The sequence below is a fragment of the Aspergillus puulaauensis genome, chromosome 7, assembly GCF_016861865.1.
Source record: "Aspergillus puulaauensis MK2 DNA, chromosome 7, nearly complete sequence".
NCBI classification, from domain to species: domain Eukaryota; kingdom Fungi; phylum Ascomycota; class Eurotiomycetes; order Eurotiales; family Aspergillaceae; genus Aspergillus; species Aspergillus puulaauensis.
Window position 1 is genome coordinate 1,538,166 of NC_054863.1, and position 20,571 is coordinate 1,558,736.

Here is a 20,571-nt window from a genome sequence, read left to right on the forward strand (position 1 = left end):
TGTGAAGGTAAGGTGCAATTCGGAAATCTCGGAGGAGAAGATGGGTGGCCAAGCGCAGAGGTCCAACTTCCAAGGATTTATTGACCAAGCCGGTGGTGCCGAGCCGCCCTTTATTTTAAGGTTGCAATAGCTGATGCACAGGTGGGTGCGCGGGGTTGGCGAGTTGTCGGAGCAGTGACAGAAGATGAAAAAAAAGAAAGGGAATGAGAGGAAGTGATATGACAACGACCGATACCCCAATCCCACTTCGGAAGTCGGATATCGTGGTTGGTGGATTGGGAATTCAAAGCCTCAGGTGTCGAATGACGAGAGACGAGAATGGATCGAGAACTCAAGGGCCGAATCGGAGTCGGAGATGTGGGCGATATTCCAACGTTGCGCCAACTTGCGTAAGAGCTAGCGAGCAGCCAAGTCATGTGCAAAGGCCTTAGCTGCACCTCCGCTCGGTTCTTCACTTGCAGGGCCTTGGTTTCTCCTCACCGGGCGGGAGCCGCTCGGATTGCCACCTGAGGCATAGTGCCAAAAAGTACCGGCTCAGATCACGTGTGCGCGGACCGGAACAGGCTGTGGTTATTATGCCTCAGGCTTCACTCAGGCTTTTAAGGCATCAATATCGGATGTTTTTGGGAAAGTTCACCCGCGAACCTCCCGTTTTGCACACCAACGTCGGGCCATCTCTGTTCAGCTTGACTGCCTCCCTGCGAACCCCCCTCCACTCCAAACCGTCAATTGGAATCGCCCGTCGCTGCTCGTCGGTTTATTCACCATGTCGGCCCCTTCTATCGCCAACTACATTGCCAAGCGCCCTTTCCTGAGGCGCTGGATGCAGCCCATTGCCAACTGGTATGTCGACGCTGCTGGCTACAGGAAACTCGGTCTCAGGTACACAACTCCTCTCCCTGGCAATCCCGGGGCAGGCGCTGGCGACAATATGGATACGATTGCAATCATGATTGTTGATTGTGGCGCTGTGTCAACTGCGATCCTTGTCGCTCCCGCTTGTCCGGGACCGCTAAAACGCATGTCGAGTGCAATATCAAACTGACTGGAATATTAGATTCGATGACCTGGTTCCCGAGGAGAACTTGACCGTTCAGACTGCTCTCAAGCGTCTTCCCCCTAAGGAGGCCTACGACCGTGTCTTCCGTATCCGCAGAGCTTTCCAGGTTGGTTTCATCGTATGACATTCGTGGGAGGAGCAATTGGCTAAGACTCTCTTTCTACACAGTGCTCTATTTCGCACACCCTTCTCCCCGTCGAGGAGCACACCAAGCCCAGCGAGGTGAGTCGATTTGAGCATACCCAACTTCCAACCACTTTTCCAGGTCTCCGCATAAGCGATCGACCAATCCCGTGAGCGGGATTTGTCAATCCACCAATACCCCATATAATTCACTCATATTGAATACAATGGATTTCTGGAAGGCTGTCGAATTGTAAATGGCAGTAAATACTGATTACGTCGCTAGGATGTCGAGTACCTGAGCCCCATCATCCGCGAGATCGAGAAGGAGAACAAGGAACGTGAGGACCTCGACAACCTTGCCGTCAAGCGGTAAATAGCTACGTGCGATGTTGCCGTGGAAAATATAAAATCTCTCCTGGGATATAGACGTGTGGGATAGGATGATACAAGATTTGTTCCTTTCGGCTTTATGCTCTGTCGGGTAGAGCATTTGCCAAATGTTGCTTGAGCCTTTGGATTTACGTCGTGCAAACCACCTGTACTGATACTGTACAAATTTATTCTCCTTCTTCTCCTACTTTATCCAGTTCGATTATATCGTGCAAGGACCACTTCCTGCTGTCCAAGGCCAATCGCGGATATATAAACTAAATAATGTCTATATCTATATTGATATAGTATAAACCTGGGCCTGTCATACTTTACCCAACGTTCGCAGGCCATGACAAACCTACCAGTTTGCTCGCTATTCAACCAGTCATGACACTTACGTCAACTTCCTCTACACGCCACATATACCACATAAAGAGGGTTCTGGACAATGTGAGAAACGCCATGCACCACGTCGATAGGCTCAAAACTCGGGTTATCAACATACCTATACGGTGAGAACTTGGCCGCCAGCTCTAACATGTCATTCTCCGACATGTACTTGAACTTACCGCCCTTTGCCTTGAGTTTACTCACATCTTTACCTAAGAAAGCAGCACAGCCCCTCCTATATCACTGTTAGCTCTCCCTCAGGAGCCTTAACTAGATCCCCAGCGAAGTCAAGAAACTTACTGAACACCCAAATCCCCCGTCGAAAACACATCCGTTCGCTTAAGCGTAAAACAAGCAAACATCTCCACAGACCATCTCCCCAACCCCCTCACCGCAGTCAATTTCTCCAACAGGTCCTCGTCACTAGCATTCAGCAGCATCCGCGCACTCAACTCGCCACTCGCAAACTTCTCCGCAAGCCCCTGGATATACTCCGCCTTGCGCTGCGACAATCCCGCGGTCCGTAACGTAGCAATGTCGCACTTGACAATCTCCTCCGGCGTAGGGAAGTAATCCTCCGCGCGGCTCTTTCCCGCGTGATTCAGCCCAAACAACAGCGCCACAAATTTCTCACGGATCGACCTCGCCGCCGCACCGGAAACCTGCTGCCCGATTATCGTGCCGACGAGGCTGCGGAAGGGGTCGATTTTCTCGGCCAGGCCCTCGGGCGAGAATAGCGCGCAGTGGTGCGCTTTGATGAGCGGTTCCAGACGGGCGTCTGTGGCTATTAGGTGTGCGATTGCCTGCTCGAGCAGCGTGCCGGTTGTTGCGGTGGGGCGGGGTAGGCCGGATTTCGAGGGCGAGATGTCTGCTGTTCCTGGTGGGTAGGTGACGAGGGAGGAGCCGTGGGGGGTTAGGAGGGTTGCGTTTGTTCGGTGCGGTTCGACGGGGCGGTTGAGTGGGGGAGGGGTTTGAGGGCGTGAGTTGGAGGTTGGAGTTGTGTTCGATGTTGTTGCTGTTGTTGCTGGACTGTCCCAGTAGTTTGTACTCGTGCTGGGGGTGGTGCTATTGTTGTTGCTGACGGGATTGAGCGGGGGTGCGGTGGTTGTTGGGTTGGGTTTGTCGGAGGCATCGTCTGATTCTGGGACAGATTGGGGATGCGAGGTTATATTCGTGATTGTTTGTGTCTTCTTCTTCTTTTCCTTCGTTGATGGTTTCCGAGCTTTTGTGATTCCGTTGCTGGGTTGCGGTGCTTGGATGGTTGGTTTGAGGGGGAGCACTGCGCTCAGTCGGGAGGAGCGGCGGAGGGCCATTTCGGCCTTCGATATTATGGCTTGGGAATAAATAGTGCTGTTTAGTTGTTTGAGTATATTTATTTTGGCTTGCTTGAGTGTTCTGAGAGGAGAGCTTGGTTCTCAGAATCTGGGGTTCGGGGTTAGCGGCCCACTGTGGTCATCCTTACGAAAGTCACGAGAATCTCGTATTCGTGCCACCAAGGAGCCAACTCGAAACCCCGGTTTGTTCAATTCACGAAATAATTGCACAGAGCTCATTGCTGGTAATGGATCTTGGTCTCATTAATAATAATTCCTGTGCTATGATATCTATGACCGGGTAATGAACCAACATGCATTTGTTTTCGTGTCTGGCTACCTGGAAGGGCCAGGATGAGAGCGGAAATAATTTCCAATGAAAAAAAAAAAAAAAAAAGCCTGGGAACCACCAAAAATTTGTCCTTGCCTTATGAAATCAAAGATCCAACCCAGTCTCCTCTGGTACGGTTTACGAGCTACAACGCAATAGGAGCGGTCTTCAATAACAGTATATTTGAGGCAATCGGAGATCAAGGGCTACGATAATGGTGATCTGCGCAGGTCAGAGGCCTCGGGGATGCCGACCAAGGTTAAACAAATCAGCTATAAACGTAGCAACGATGGTGCTCAGATGCCAGCAAACTCGAGTTCACCGTTGAAACCTTTGCACCGTTAGCCAACGGGCGTTGCTGGCTTCAAGATGTCGTATGAGGGACGAATCGCGGTTGCGTGGTGAAACACGAAAAGCCGCTGTGCTGTTTCATTTGAGAAAGCTTCGTCCTGTTGTGACCAACCACTCTCCTGCCGGCGGCCGGTGCCCAAACGTCAGACCAGCGCGGGAAGCTGAACCCTGAATGTGGTAGCAATTTCGGGTCAAACGGCGTGCAGTTACGCAGTGTGCGAAGTATACAACATTGCCCTCTGGTTTTGGATTTGTGGAGTAGAACCAGACCCCGAGCCTGTGGTCAGTCCAGCAACAATAATCTTCAAGAAGCACCTCGAAGGCTCGAACAATTTGGGCTTTTTGCATGTTAGTAGGTCGGCAGTTGTGCGCTGCAGCTTGTGCTTTTATGATCAGCGCCGCGAATAATACATAAAACGGACAAAGTTCTCGCCCCATCGGCCGCTACTCAAGTCGACGCAAGTGGCGCTCAAGAACGTGTCAAGCGAAGGAAGGATGCGTGATACATGTGTGCAGGACACTCGCATCATAATTTCACAGATTTGCGACGTGTACAAGGCGTCAAGCAGTCAAAGGTGTCGGGCGTGTATCTGCAAAAGGTCCTTTGTTTTTTTCGACAAATTGATGCGGTCAAGAACCGAGAATTCGGGTTGATCGGAGGCGAAATGAAATGAGGACGAGACGAAACCTACCTACAAGATCTTCAAACAATAAAGGGACTTCGTTTAATAAGGGTGACGCAGGCTGATCACTGCTTGCGGAAAAGCACAACTTGGAAGTTGACGGCCAAGATTGCGATTTGCGATTGCGACAGATATCAGTGGAGTCTTTGATTTACGAGTGGCCGAGTGACGAGTCCATCTAGTTGCGATCAGTGCTCAATTACTCGCGCATCTCATGGACATCGATAACAGAGTGAGCTTCTGACGGATTCATGTCGAACATTGCTGGGACGCATTCTTGTTGATGGTCGGCATCCGAGATTCGTCGCCCCCGACGGTATCGGAAAAGAGATTCGATGGTGACAGCGATCGATGGGTCGGCAATCAAAGGAGTCAAAATAAAGAGCGATCAATTGAATAGGGTCCATTAGCATTTGGCATTGAGCAGCAACCAAGCTTTTGCTTCGCCACTTCCCGATAATCAACTCCTGGAAACGGCCAGTCCTGGGCCCCCGTGCAAGTTTTTTCTCTCCCTCACAGACTAGTTTTTGGCGATATCGTCCTTGTATTGTATGTACATTACGGGAAGTTACAATCAACAGATTTACACGTGATTAAACCCCATAGATTTGCCACTTTATTCTTAGCGCTTATTACATGAATAGTTTTCATTGGGTAATTAGTGTTGTGGCGGCCCACCTGTGCCTGAGATTTGTTGATGATTTGATAAACTTGGCCAATTGTTGTTTAATTACCGACCCATGACCTCATGAAAGAAGAACAGTGCGAGATCGAGTCATGGCAACAGACAACACACTCCCTCCTCGCATTATGCTGCAAGCGATAAGCACCTGTTTACACAGAGTATACGTTACCCCTCAAAGACGTAGAGTTTCTCTGCATTGAGTTTTTAAATTCCAGGGTCCGGTTGGCATGGCATACCAACTGATGGTCGGACGGAGAGGAGCCAAACAAAGTCGAAAGCGGGGCCGCCACACTCGCCCAAATTTTACCGGGCGACGCGTTCCACTCGGTCGGACTTTGATTTTTTCCGTTTGTATACATAGCAACATTCCTCGGCGCCTGACAACTTGACACCGTATTGGCATATTCTGGAGGAGGAATGGACGAAAATAGAAAATTCGATGTTGACATTGGAAGTTCATGTATGATAATAATCGAACAGGTCCTCGAATTGTACATCACTTGGCGTGGTTGGCGAGATCTGAAGTAACCAGCCAGTTAAAACACCGCAACGGAAACGGCTTGATATCTTGGCTTTGTCCAAGCTCCATCCAATACGATATGCCAGCTTTTACGGGTACGCTCTGGGAACGAATGATCTGAATACCAATAGTAATACTAGCTAATAAGCTATTGCTTCCATTATTATGATCGGACCGAGTTTGTGCGTACTTTGGTATTGACAGGGAATTTCTCTGCGTTCAGGCGAAGTTGAAACAAGTACGTAGTCGACTAAGTGGGTACACTACTGGTAGTGGGAGTAAGTAATAATATCTGAGCACTTGAGCAGCGACCGCGGCAAACGAAGTCAACAAAGCAACTATGTAGTTAACTGAGCATGAGGATGAACAATTAAGGGCGATCTACAGATTTAGTTAACGATCTGAATCATGAAGGTTATACAAATAACAAAGAGTAGTTTGAAGATCTGGTCATGTTGTGTGCAACTGATATCGGGACCGGCACAATACAATCATGGTAATGTAACAGTAATTACAACAATGCACAGTGGCCCGGTATTGTATCAAGGAGAGCGGTCCACCAACCACTCCTGGGCCACGACGACTCCTTTCCTGGTCCTTGTCCTCCCTGAAAGCCTGCTTTCCTCCTCTGGCGACTCACCATCCAGTCCTTCCTTTTTTTCCCCTCGCTTTCTTTCTCCTGTTTCTTTCCCTTCATTCCTCTCCAATTGAGACCGTGCCTTCCGAATCCGTCTTCTCATCCCCCGAGAAACGTCTGCCTGAAGCTTCCCCCTCGTTGAAGCTCTCCTTCTTTCACTCGTTTATCTACCCTTCTTTCCCATCTTCGGCTTCCTCCCCTCTGCTTCGACTTCCTTGCACATAGGGCCAGGCATTGCCCGTCGACATATCTGTTTAATCTACCTTCCGGTAAGTGAAGTCTCTACCTGGAACTCCCCACAACACCAAACCAAAAACTAACCTGTGTTATTCACTCGTGAAGAGACATTAGCAATGGCTTTCCTCAAGTACGCTCTTCCCGCCCTCGCTGCGGCCCAGGCCGTTCTCGCCGACAGTGAGTGAATACCTGCTACCTTTTTCTGTGCTTAGTCGTCGCGTTTCTAACTGGCGGTACAGACTGTGGTTCTGGCAAGACCATCACCATCAAGAGCCAGAGCGACCTTGACAGCTACAACAGCTGCAAGACTATCGATGGCGATGTCGAGCTGGACCCCAGCTTCGGTGGCACCATCACCATCAATGGTGTCCAGAGAATTAAGGGTGCTCTGACCAGCAACGGCGGTGACAACATTACTGATATCTCTGCTCCTGAACTTACCACCATCGATGACGCCCTCCACCTCGAGGGTACTGTGAGACTCAGCAACCTCAACCTCCCTCAGCTCACAGAGGTCGGTTCTATCAACTTGCAGGCTGTTCCCGAGCTCCAGCACCTCGGTTTCGACAAGGGTGTCACCAAGGCAAATGACGTTCAGATTGTCAACACTGGTCTGACTTCCCTGGACGGAATCTCGCTCAACGCTGTCAGCAAGCTTGTCGTCACCGACAACACCGACCTCGAGAAGGTTGACGTGAACAACCTGAAGAACGCCACCAACCTGATCAACTTCGCTGGTAACTACAAGGACCTCGAGATCATGCTTCCCAACTTGGCTTCCGGATCGAACTTGACCATCCGTAACGTCAGCTCCGTCTCGCTTCCCTCTCTCAAGAAGCTTGAGGGACAGCTGGGTTTCTGGGGTAACAAGTTCTCTTCTCTTTCTGCCCCCAACCTTACCGAGACTGGTGACCTTGTTTTCGAGGACAACTCCAACCTGAACAACCTCAGCCTTCCCGCTCTGGAGACTGTCAACGGTGGTTTCTTGATCACTCGCAACGACAAGCTCAGCTCTATCAGCTTCCCTAAGCTCGCTACCGTCACCGGTGCCATCGACTTCAGCGGTGCTTTCGACAAGTAAGTTTTCGGTACTGTTTAGCGGCATTTAATTCAGCGCTAACATTTCCTTTACAGGGCTACTCTTCCTGCCCTCAAGAGCGTCAAGGGTGGTTTCAACATGCAGAGCAGTGGTAACTTCAGCTGTGAGAAGTTCAACGACTGGAAGGACAACACCATCCACGGAAAGTACAAGTGTGAGTCTGAGGCCAAGGACCCCGCCACTGCCGACGGTTCTTCTGGTTCCGGCACTTCTGGAAGTGGCAGCAGTAGCGACGATGACAAGGATGGTGCCGCCGTCCTTACCGCTGCTAACCTCCCCATCATGGGTGCTGCCGCCATCTTCGGTGTTCTTGCCCAGTATGCTTTCTAAGCTGCGCAATGGATACCTGTCAGTCGTGTATATGCAGCTTTGTCTTCTGGTTTCGTCTTTCCCTTCGCCCATCGTGGTTGTGTAAAGTGACATAATAAGCACCGGGTTTTTTATATCTGTATTGTGTTGTTCTTATGATAATAATTGAAGTTTTGAGCACCATCATCATCTTCCGTCAGCGATCATTGGAAAGCACCCTTGGTCTAGTGGCGTGGTGGAATTTGCCGAGTATGGTGGAAGTCCTGAGCAGGGGTGCTCGAATCTTGTTTTTACCTGTTTTATAGACGTTCTTTCCGCAGTCCATGCTTATCCGTTTGATGACCATCTACTACAGTACTGCTATAATATCCATACTTAATGCCCTTCTAATCCAGTATTTCATCGATTTTGCGTCTATTCCACTGATTGACGCACGCCAGTCGTTGAGTAAACCTTCCACCACCGATGAGCTTAATCTCAGGATAAATGCAAGGCTTTCGCTTTTCACTGCCGTTTGCCGTCTCATGTGCAGAAACTATTTCCGTTTGTATCTCGAAGTTTGTGCTTTATATCTTCCACTACCATTGCCGTTGCTGGTGATTATTCCACCAGACCAGCCCGTTATTCTCAATATTAGCTCTTGTAGTTTGATGATTGGTTGGTAATATTATGGAAATCAATGTTTCCTTTCTTGGTTGTGGTGTTTGGTGATTCTAGGGTATACTTCAGATATATATCTTTGGCACTTAAGAGACAATCAAACCCAGGCACCACTTGTTCTTGGTATATTGGCTCATAGATAACCTTGTTTTTATTACTAGGTGATACATATATACCCCATAGTTTAACACTTTACCCGCTACCTTCTTCACCTTTCAGTGCTTCTTGATTCCATAGTAATTGCGGACCATATCGAAAGTATATCTACCATAGCTTGTCATCCATCAACCGATACTCCGGCCTGGTCGAACCCTTCCTTCCTTAATGATCCTTCATGAATGATATAAAACCTATTTTAGAATAATATTACATGGGTATAAGATTGGAAGCCATTGATTAGGGCTTGTAGTATACTCGCTGGCCGGTGCACAGCTGGTGCACAGCTAGTGCACGTTGTAAGGGTTCTTTAACCTGACCAGGTCCCTCAACTACAAGACTATACGTATGAAATCCCACGACCAGAGAACTGTACTCGAGAACAACTACCTATTCATCAAGAGCCCTAATTTCTGTATTTCTATATCTCCTACAAGCACCCTCCTCAATCATGGAGGCTGTATGCACTAGTTTACGATTCCAGACCAACCGGGATCCAAACTTATTGGCCCGCGCAACCCATTTCCAATCAAAAACTTCAGATTACTGCGGCACAGGCCTAAGGCAGCCTTAGGTTCGAACCTACCGACTTAGAGGACCGAGAGCTCGAGAGCAGAGGCCATAGCTGCGCTGCCGCACGGTTATCTCGCGTGGCTGCAAACCCAATTTGGGCCATCTACCAGGCCGCCCATGCGACTGGTACTTTTCTTCCCCCCCTTTGCCGGCGTTCATGAGTCCGGGTACGAGGACAAGGCGCCCTAGAGTGCTCGGGATCTAGGCTACGTTCATGAACTACGCAGAGACCGTGGCCATTGCCGGGCACGAAGGACCGTCACTGGAGAGATTCACCGATCCCTCCACCCCTTGAATCCTTGGTTTCGGCTTGGGTGTGACGTGGTCATAGAGGTGGGAGGGGTTTTCACAGATGCTCCATGAACTATCTACTAAGTATGTGCATCGATGAACCCCCCGGGGAACTCCTGCCTTGCTTATCTATTTTTTCATACCTAGACACCGAGAAACTGGACCCCGAGCCCTCCATTACAAGGCAATGATCCAGCCGGCTCGATGAAGCCGATAAGAATCCCTGGAACGAACAATTTATGACGACAAGGCACGTATAACCACGTAATTGGTGAAACATCCTGGCAGACGGGACCTAATCTAGATCCCTTCTTCAGTTTGTTGTTCTAGCTCTGGCCTAAAGAGCCAACGCCCTTCCTTGCATACAGTTGCAATTGAATTGGAACTTGAAAGTCTGGGTCGCGTTGGCTGTGCATATTGCTTGCATTCCTCGGGCCGGGACGCGCGAGCGACTACTGTGCTTGCCACAGCAACTTGCCCCCCCTCCTACTCTTTCGTCAGATTGACATGCAGTGATGGAGTATCTTCAGGTCGCCACTCGATGCAAGTAAAGACAGTGCATCGACTATGGTCTCGACGAGTTCCGTAGCCCGTAGGAGCAAGGTAGGGTGCCGGGGCAGTACCTGTTTCGATTTGTAAAACATCCGCTGGGAATAGACAAACTTAGAAGTATGGAATAGAGGGTAAGTGGCCTGGCACTAGGTTCTGGGTAGTCAGTAAGGTGTGTGCCTTGCTTCGAGCCGTGGTATCATTGATTTTTCCTCCGGAGAGGATACCCAAGGAAGAACTGACTGCAGATGAATGAATCCCCAAGTGGGTTTGGTAGATCATGGACAGGTCGTTTTTCAACGCCCTATCCTGGAAAGTGGCGACCCACTGTTTTTCTATAAACTGCCTCCTGATGCACCGACTATCCCGAATCTGTGAGTTGGGTTCGCGCCTGCCTTGTAGGACGTGATAACACGGCACGGATATGCATTCAGGGCTCGGAGAGAGGCGAAGGAATGGAGCCGCTGATGGAGGTGCTTCGGTGGTGCTCGGGATCTGCGAGTCCGAGAAGTATGGGGGAAGGCCTTTTCTTTCATATTTTGTTTTGTTGACGATATTTAGGATTTCGATGTAGTTTTGGATGTGTTTTAGTGGTTGAATGCAGTGGGATGTGCGAGCCTTCAAGGTTGAGGGGAATGCTCGAGTCAGGTGGGCGAATGCGAACTACGCAGAAGCATCAACCTTTTCATACACTTGCTGAAGACTGCTCACCTTTCCGCCACGATGAATGGCTCTCATTTGCCGAGGAGCGTGCGCTTGAAGCTCCGAGCACGTATTCTTGGGTCTAACGGAGGAGGATCGAGGAACAGATGAGAGGTACAAGTGTCCATATTTTCACGGACCGAACACCTGGGTCGAATATTCGTTCCCAAATCGATGGGATGGCCCCCGCACGAGTCTATTGAGATTTTAGCCCTGTCTTGGTGGGAAAAGACTTAGATAGGGAATGGATCGACCGCGAGGGATACGGACGAAACCTTAGTTCGGTCTGGACTCCAGAACGATGGAGGAACCGCAAAGTACACACCGGGGGATGCGGGGGTCCGAAGAACGATGATCAATTGATGATAGATCGATGAATCCGTAGAAGAGTTTGGAGACTGCACTGGCCACTGCAAGGCCTTTCTCGGAATCTCGAGTGTTCAGTCCGCCAGAACGTGGATTAAGGGTGAATGTGCGAAATGATAGATTAACCGATGGGACCTGAGCTGTCAGGTTGGCTGGCTGGAGAAACGAGCGAGCTAGAACTGGGTCTGCACTCTGCAGAAGCAGAAACAGCGATGATGTATGGCTTTGTCCTCGGCGCTCCCTGGAGTAAAGCCGGGTCGAATGGCCATGTGCAGGGATAGGGCTTACTGAAGCTGGGACTTTAGAGGCAAAGCTGGCTTTGGAGCCCGTAATTTGAATGTATGTGTATTGTCACTGCCATGCTAGGTCGAAGATTGACGTGATGTACCTACCGTATGGGTATGCCGAACCCGGCCAGGCAACCCACGAATGGAGAAGGTTGGCACCAAGCATATTGGAGTCCAGGATTCGAAACCGAGCACGAGTCAGCTAGAAGTGGTGGCGTTTGGACATGCGTATAAGAAGATACGTAATCAATAAAGCTCCTTCGTTCCAGGTCTTTGACCATACCGGGTGGGAGACCCGGCAAACCGCAGCGAGTGCTGAAACACCGGAAGACGCCATGGACCGTGTATGAGCGCGGCAGCACGAAAGAAGGGGGCAAATAAAGACCGATAAAGGCCAGCTAGACATGATCTTGCATAAAGTGATGCGTTTTGCACGCAGGGATCCCTGGTTCGCAGTCTGCAAGTTGGCGGATTGGGAGCAAGTTGAACAGTTAAACGGGGCCGTTCGTAGATAGGTAACTAAGAGCCGCTGAAGACTCCACGCGTGGAGAAAATACGGACAGCACATAGGGCTTGTAAAATCCAGGAAGGGATCAGTGCTCTTTTTTGCTTTCTGAATTCTGATACATCACTCTTCGGCTTCTTCATTTCTGGGGCTATTCTTAGATCGTCCTAGTTCGAGAACGGGCCCAGCTTCGACCGCGAAGTAAGTTGTTATTCTCTGGGCCATTTGACAGACACAGATCATTCGCTGACCTTTGGGATTTATTGGAGTTTATCGAAGTGAATTATGTGCCTCAGGCGGTTTTGCAAGGCTGAAGTGAAGGCTCATTGTTATCTGTTTGGCTTTTGCTTCTATCGGGGTCTCCCCACAGTAGCTGTGCTTTTCGACCCCGTCCAATAGACCATCGACGTTTTGACCGTTCTGGGGCACCACAATGCAGCATCCCGGAGAATAAGCGAAACCAGGCGAGTTAGACAGCATTCGGATGTTTTTTTCGAAGCGCGCCTCCCCACCTGAGACGTGGATTGACTCAATGGTCGATGGCGTCTTCGAGCGATTTCACAATTCCTCAGTCCCAGCGCCTGTATCTGTAGTACATTACCATTGTACTCTGTAGGGTTCGCGGGAACTCCTCAATGAAGTTGGTGCCTATTATTGCCGCGGGTAATGTCGGAATCAGAATAAGCATTTGATCGCAAGTATCGTAGCTTGTTTCATCAATGTGCACCAATATCGTGGTTCTCAACAACCTCCAAAGAGTTCGACAGCCTCCATCTGCAGCTACCGTCGGCCAGCATACATTAGCCTGTGAGAAGGGAAGCCAGGAAGTATCGAACCAGGAACTCGAGTAGTAGCTCTCAACATGGTAATTGTTTCATATGAAAGTATGTAGGCGGAAAACGTGGCGCTCGAGGAGGGATCAGGCAGACATTAGGGCCATCGAGGCCCTGGTTTTTCTCCTTCGAGTTAGATCCGGGGACGGGCAGTCGACAGATCCTATCCTCTATGCCATACGACCCGCCCACCTCCACCACAGTGGCATGCATAACAAATTATTGTGTAAATCATCGGGATGATATCCCGGTAAGCGAACACGTATGTCGTACTTTACGCATCCTCGAGCATCGGCCGCCACCGATCGAAGCCTCACGAAGCTCGCTCACCATGAGTGCACCTTCCGGTCCTTCCTGGGTTAAGAACGGTCGATGATTGTACCCACACCACATGGCTCCTGTCCCATGCTCCGGGTAGTGGCCGAGCACGGATAGCATTGTTGCCTTGTCCGTTGGAGATGTCCAACGCAAATTCCAAATACTACCTGAGGTCTCAGCGGCAATCCATACCATTGTAACAGACCATCTAGGAGGCGGGGGGGGGGTTAAGCCAAGGAAAGGAAACGTCCAGAACTGATCAAATGCACGATTGACAGGGACCTGGTCGTTGGGATCTCCAGGCGACAATCCAGAGTCCAGACGGATGGAATGGACTTTCGGAGCTGTGGCGATCTGCTGCAGGTTACTCGATGACTCTCGGCTCAGCTCCGTGGCTTGCCTGACTAGATCTGAATACGGATTATTCTGGTGCTGCCCCCTACGTCGAGTTGAATGCCGTGGTTGATGGTGGCACAGTACTTCCCAGTGTGGCGAGCCTGGTAATATGTACTTTGGATGCGGGATATAGAACCAAGCATCGTAAAAGCTGTCAACCACGCGCGGAATCCCAAATATCCATTTCAAGGCACACCTAGTGTACTTCTGGAGCCTGTGGAAGAATGTTGCTTGCGCTCGGAAGAGTGGAAGACGAAAGTCCTTGCTTGGTGCTATTAGGTTCTGGATCACCTCCTGTCGACAGAATGATCTGCTTGGAGATCCTGCAAATTCCCGTGCACGGGAAGTTTGTGCAGAAGCCCCAATGTGGGCTTCACAAAACCTTCGGGGGGCGTACGTACTTTTGTACATGATAGGGTGAGATTATCGATCCAGTATAGAGGAGCCTCTGCAGGGCACATTCTATACATAGTAGTGGAATAGGTGCCTGGTTGGATCTAGTCGTTCGGATCATCAAGGGATATGGTTCATTGTTACTACTTTCTCGTGGTATGTGATTACCTGAAGTGACCCGGGGCCTATACTTGAGTATCTGTTCTCATGGACGGACCGATACATCCGTATCCGTCCCTACACTGCATGGATTTCTGCTCCTTACCTTGCAGCTTCGGCTTGACATTCGAAACGATAGCGAGACAGTGAAATGGATAGGCACCGGACTCATGATCCCAAGCTCCGTAGCATCCACCAGGTGGCGCTTAACCTCGCGATCAGAACGCTCGTCAATCTAGTATTGTAAGTGGCATTGTTTCGGGCCCGAGGCCTTGAAACAATGGACACAATTTCGATGGATTACATCCATTGGTTCGACATTCTATTGAGGGCTTCGATGCAAGGAGGATCGATATCTTTTGCCCCGTGAAGATCAAGAGTCCGCTGTGCCGGTGACAAATCAAGGGTTGACGGAGTCCATTTCACTCTCCATCCGCTGGGGTCAAGCCCGCTGATTGGTGAGTCGTATTCTGTTTTGCGTCTGTGCACTTTATGATAGAGACTTGAGCCCCAAGCGTCCGTCAAAATGAACTAACTTTGAGCGTCGAACTCTGCTGCAATCTTTGTGGCGTTTCCGCGTGGACCGCCCCATGAGGCAAAAGGGGCCTCTGCCTCATTTATTGAACAAAAATGGAAGGAGGAAGGTGATGAAGGGGCGATCGATCGAGGCAAATCGGAGGCGAATATGGCATTGACCGAAGCAGTAGCGTGCGAGTGTTACTGCCGGGAAGCTGGAGGGAGCTTTGGACTCCGCGGCGACAATCGATAAACTTGGAGTCTGTGATATTAGAAAAAGAAAAAGACGGCCCCAGAAAAAAAAGAAAAGAAAAAGAAAATAAAATAAAATAAACGTAAAAAAGTAAATAAGCTGTGGGAAAAAGAAAACAAGAATAACGATCGATCTGTAAGTCACTGCCTGGAGGGAGAACTGGAGTTGGAGTTTCCGAGTTGAGAGTTCAGTACATTTGCTGCTGGTGATACATCCAGATCCTCACGGATGGCGTCGTCTGCGGTTCCCACCCCCTCCCCATTCTGCTATTTTCGACTATCCCCTCTTCTCCCTCGCCTCGTTCGTCGTGTGCATCTCACATATAAAACATGCTGCGGCATCCGACTTTAGCATCGAGATTCTTCGAGCATCCCAGGCCTCGTGGAATTTCTCGAACACCTTCGTTTCTTCTATCTAAGCCACTGTCCCCTGCAACCACTACCCCTTGATCTACAACTACTTGGTCTATTTTATAAGCATTGTACTTTATTGTTGCTGTTAGACCTCATATTAAGGTCTACAAATACCTACCCATTGTCTACATCGGTGCCGCACATACACATACATACTTGCAACAGCCTTGACAACACTGCATATTCACCCACATTCCACGCCCACTACCGACAAACGCATACTGCAGACTGCTCGCCAACCGAAGGAATGGCTTCAATCACAGATGACGCTTCTCAACGCTGCCACCTCCCGTAAGTATTTCGACACCTTCCAGTCCACCGGCTCGACTGACCTGAGATGTAGTGGCGTGCGGACGATTTCTTCTACATCAAGCCCGGCAGATATGACCGAAGACCGGCGTCTCCCTCCACTACCCCGTATTGAACCTTTACAAAGAGACCTATTCAATCCATTCACTCAAAGGAACCTCATGCCCAGCCCACCGGGGACACATGATACCTTCGCTGTTAAATCGCAATGGGCACCGACAGAGCATATCGTGGCACCTCCATCTCCAGCGAGCACTGCCGACTCTTGGGCGGAAATGGTACCACCGCAGAATTCGTTCAGAACAGCTCAAGATATTTCGCATCTTTCTGCAGCCGATCTCATCAAACTGATAGCCCCAGACCCAGAACACATCACTCGCAAGCGACCACTGCAGCAGCCCTGCGGCAGAAAGCGCAAGGCAAGTGTGATGTCTGCGGATTTGGATGATCAAAGGGAAAAGCATCGTGTTGCTGAAGGAAACCGACGAAAGAACCTAAGCAACCTACACAAGCGGCTAGACAACAGGCTCCACGACTTCTTTCTCCAAAGGGCTGGATGGAACCCATCAAAGGGCACGGCTGAGTCCAAGGAGCACATTGTCTCTGGCGCTATTGACCTAATCGATTTCATGCAGATCGTCATCGTCCAGTTAATCTGCCAGGAGAAAAAGGTGCCCGAACATCTACAAGAGAAGATTCAACCACAACTTCGTTGCATGCAACTCCAGCGCTTGGTTTCTGGCCTTCAGCAGCAGAACCACGCGGCACAACAGCAAGCCGATGCATTGAAGCAGGAAAACCAGGCTTTAGAAGAGCGAAACAGAACCCTGGAAGAGCGCAGCCGAGCCCTTGAGTACCAGCTCAGGACCCGTGAGCACATGTACCGCTCTCCAAAGATCGAGAAACCGAGCCCCCAGCAAGTTGCCTTGCTGCCGGACAGCAAACCGAAAACCATGCTCCCGGGCCTGCGTGTGTTCTGTGATGAGATTGCTACGACCAGCCCAGAATCTTCCCGGTTTGATGCCATGTCCACTGGAACATCCCAGTCTTTTGGTCACACATACCTTAGCCAAACACCGCCAACGACAGGCCCGTCTACTCCTGTCTTCCACCACGCCACCTACTCGGTGGCCAATTCACGACCTCCATCTCTCATACAATCACCATAACCCGAGAGACTGCTGATGATTTTCCTTGAAGATAATATTATAGCGGGTGGGCGGCTATCTGTGAAGGCCTTGAATTTCGGGGTCTACGTGTTTATTCTACGGTGTTGATGTTAACGCACGCCAAAAAAAAAAAACGCCTGGAAGGACCAGTCTTCTGAGTTTCTCCTTTTACCTTCATATTGTATAATATATTCGGTTATTCAATACGGCGTATTGGACCGGTGTTTGAAGCTCGGGAGCTTCCTTGATGCCCACACGATACATACTAGGGCATATTTCGGTGTTATAGCTTTGGCTTCCTTTGCACTTTCCTTTGTGAATTTTGGGTCTCTGGAACAATGTATTTATTTTATATAAAGCTGCTATGCTGGTTATACACGTATCTGGGCACCATAGACATAGAATTGATGAACGTGATGATACAAACTTACAACCATGGTCTACCTACCTCCAATTTCCGATTACCTACGTATTGGGAATATCTCTAAGACCGTGTTTTGGTTCTCTAAAAATTGAGACCTACCAAGATAGAGATCAGACACTGTGCAATGGGATACGTAAGAAGTCAATTTGTTATTTTCTCCTTTGGCGACTTGCAAATTCAGGGCGGACCCTAAATCTAGAACTAGGGGGTTATTAAATAATACACGATCATCGGTGAGATTTGGCCAGAAGTGTGTAATTTACATTGAAATTTCAGTCTCAATCGAGATACCCTCGAGTTGATGGGTTTTGCTTTGAAGACGGCATACGATTAATATTTATTATTTCCTACCATTATGTAGGAATTTTGCGAATATTTGAGCTTCCTTACATAGCAGTCTGGCCGTTTATTAGTTATTCATTCTTTAGGAGGCTATAAAAAGTAACGATGGACCGTTCCCGAGTCTCCGACCAGAGGCGAGATTGGCTGGACTGCGGCTGGTGGATTTTATCTCACTCCAGGTGTCAAACGTTCAACTGTCGACCCCCTTCTCTTCCATCGCCCTCATCAACTCCCCGAGACCACGCCTATCCTGACGAGCTGAGCATCCTCATCTGGCCATCCGGTATCCTACTGAGCCTCAGTCCGGTTCCTTTCACTCGTTTGGTTCGTTGCTTTCTCTCGATCGGTGCTATTTTGCGGAATCTTTTTTAGCCCCTTCACCCGTCAACCGTCTCCAGTCGATCGCATTATTGTGTCAATACGTTGGCTATCTTAATCCTCAAATCAGCCAATCTCGACAGTCCAGAAACGTCGACGTCGAGTATCCGCCTGATCCAGAAGTTCCTATCATCGAACAAGCCCCCGCCGCAACCCCTATCTCCTACCGTACCGCCGACGGTCGTGACATTATTGTGCTGGGAATTGTCGCGTACCGCGAGCATATAGCACTCCATCGTTGGAATCGATATTTTTCCTCAATTTGTTTGGAATCCGCGACTTCGTAATATCCCACCCGCGAGGATGCTACTTCCGAAGGGTGGTGTAACGTGGAAGTCGGCCAGAGCTAGGCTGCCTCCATGGCGGGCTATCCTAGTTCTAGTGACGAGAACGCGATTTTTAATATCCTTGGCTATCACTGGCTTGATTGTTTTATTATGGCGCGGAATCAGCAGTTCCGCTTCTGAAATGCAAAAGTAAGTTGAAACGCAATCTGTCTTGATAGCGTCAAAGCCGTTACCGACCTCGCAATCATACTGACCGCACGCGACAGTTTCTATTGCTACGGACCTCCAAAAGCGCCAATGGATATGAGTCTTAATGAAATTACTGAATGGACCTCCCACGCCCAGACTCCCGTCCTCTTCAACTACCACGAACCTTATGAAGTGAATTCCAGCTCGATCAACACTGTTGATCTCAACCCAATCAAGTCTACGACCCATGCCGTTCAAAATTCTGAGCGTATCCTGATCCTCACACCGCTGAGAGATGCCGCGTTTCATCTCAACAGATATTTCGACCTCCTTTATAAATTGACATACCCACACGAGCTGATTGACCTGGCCTTCCTTGTCGGCGATTCCAAGGATGAGACGCTCGCAGTGCTCACCTCCGAACTGCAGCGCATTCAGGATCAGGAAAAGATCGCTTTCCGCAGCGCCACAGTCATCCAGAAGGACTTCGGCACTGCCTTTGAAATGTCCGTTGAGGATCGACACTCATTCGCTGCACAGGGACCTCGACGGAAGGCTATTGGTCGAGCTCGCAACTACCTACTTTACTCCGCCCTAAAACCAGACCACTCTTGGGTGTACTGGCGAGACGTTGATATTGTGGACAGTCCGGAGAGCATTCTGGAGGATTTCATTGCGCACGACAAGGATATTCTCGTTCCAAGTATGTTGTACTAATATGATTTTTTTAAACGAGGATTTACTAACTGCCTTTCAGACATTTGGTTCCATCGCTACAGAGATGGCGTTGATATCGAGGGTCGCTGTATGTGTCCACGGTTTTAGGAGAGTTATAACTTTTGCTGACTTTGTTCTAGTTGACTACAATTCTTGGATTGACTCCGACAAGGCACGTAGACTTCGCACGACGTTGGACCCTGACACGGTTTTGGCGGAAGGTTACAAGGAATACGACACCGGCCGTCAATATCTCGTTGGAATGGGCGACTGGAGGAACAACAAGGATGAAGAAGTTGAGCTCGACGGTATTGGTGGCGTCAATATTGTCGTCAAGGCTGATGTTCATCGCTCAGGTATGAATTTGAACCCGGCCCACAAACATGAACTTTACATGAGCGCTCTAACATTACATTTAGGGATCAATTTCCCCGCATACGCTTTTGAGAACCAGGCCGAAACCGAAGGATTTGCGAAGATGGCCAAGCGTGCTGGATACCAGGTCATCGGTCTGCCAAATTACGTTGTCTGGCACATTGATACCGATGAGAAGCCGGGCAATCTCGGAGAGCGCAAGGCATACTAGTTCGCACATTTGAATTAATTTATAGTCGACAAGGCTCTACAATTTTTGACCTGGATTGCCTCTTGTCCTTCCAATGTATATCTAACGCATTGCGGCTGGTCTCATCGCACAAGGGTCAGCCGCCCTCACGCAGTTCTTATTAATCATTTTCTTTGGATGTCGCGTACAGCCAGCTCGACTCCGATAATTAGCCTTCCTTTACGTTGTGTTCCTTTGCGTTGTGTTCTAAGGATACGCCTGCTTTGTTCTGTTGGCGCTGGGGGAATGTGTTCAGCAGTCTTGGAGGCTCATGGATTTGAACATGATTAAGCTCAGATTGAGTTTTTCTTGTTCGTCAGTGAAGGGTGCCATCTCAATTGCCGAGCCCAGCTGTCTGGGATATTGGCTCTGAACGCTTTTCTGCTCTGCGGCCCTCCGATGTTTCACTCCCATTGATTCTCTGGACCTATTGCAGGGTACAAGTGGTCCGTTTCCACAACTCGGCGATAGTCAGCATACAAAAGGAGCCTTGGCCAGTTGGGCTCGAAGCAGAGAGCGATGAGCAGAAGGGAATTTGGTGCCTTTCCTCCTGTACATACATATATAGGCTATGTGTAGTCAAATTGACGATCAAGTGGAATTTGTGAATTACAAAAAAGCTACAGACCTGAAACCACGAGTCTATGCTTACAAACTTTCCCAAAGCAA

At 49.4% G+C, this 20,571-nt stretch overlaps 5 protein-coding genes across 5 annotated transcripts; 4 read left to right on the top strand and 1 right to left on the bottom strand.

The window, feature by feature from the left end:
• Positions 1-766: 766 nt before the first annotated feature.
• Positions 767-1,559, top strand: QCR7 (ubiquinol--cytochrome-c reductase subunit 7; the record flags this gene model as incomplete). Its single annotated transcript, XM_041695463.1, has 4 exons — positions 767-882; positions 1,058-1,166; positions 1,229-1,282; positions 1,470-1,559. 4 exons carry the CDS (start codon positions 767-769, stop codon positions 1,557-1,559), a joined length of 369 nt encoding a protein of 122 aa, XP_041561191.1.
• A 376-nt stretch (positions 1,560-1,935) lies between these two features.
• On the bottom strand, positions 1,936-3,261 carry alkA (DNA-3-methyladenine glycosylase II; the record flags this gene model as incomplete). The annotated part of the gene is made up of 3 exons (XM_041695464.1): positions 1,936-1,999; positions 2,064-2,183; positions 2,249-3,261. 3 exons carry the CDS (start codon positions 3,259-3,261, stop codon positions 1,936-1,938), a joined length of 1,197 nt encoding a protein of 398 aa, XP_041561192.1.
• A 3,560-nt stretch (positions 3,262-6,821) lies between these two features.
• ecm33 (GPI-anchored protein Ecm33) lies at positions 6,822-8,134 on the top strand (the record flags this gene model as incomplete). Its single annotated transcript, XM_041695465.1, has 3 exons — positions 6,822-6,882; positions 6,945-7,782; positions 7,840-8,134. The coding sequence occupies 3 exons, from the start codon at positions 6,822-6,824 to the stop codon at positions 8,132-8,134; spliced, it is 1,194 nt and encodes a 397-aa protein (XP_041561193.1).
• Positions 8,135-15,730: 7,596 nt separating this feature from the next.
• Positions 15,731-16,961, top strand: APUU_70578S (putative HLH DNA binding domain protein; the record flags this gene model as incomplete). The annotated part of the gene is made up of 2 exons (XM_041695466.1): positions 15,731-15,774; positions 15,827-16,961. The coding sequence occupies 2 exons, from the start codon at positions 15,731-15,733 to the stop codon at positions 16,959-16,961; spliced, it is 1,179 nt and encodes a 392-aa protein (XP_041561194.1).
• Positions 16,962-18,408: 1,447 nt separating this feature from the next.
• On the top strand, positions 18,409-19,884 carry APUU_70579S (ANP1/MMN9/VAN1 family protein; the record flags this gene model as incomplete). The annotated part of the gene is made up of 5 exons (XM_041695467.1): positions 18,409-18,581; positions 18,659-19,284; positions 19,339-19,386; positions 19,439-19,654; positions 19,718-19,884. 5 exons carry the CDS (start codon positions 18,409-18,411, stop codon positions 19,882-19,884), a joined length of 1,230 nt encoding a protein of 409 aa, XP_041561195.1.
• Positions 19,885-20,571: the final 687 nt, after the last annotated feature.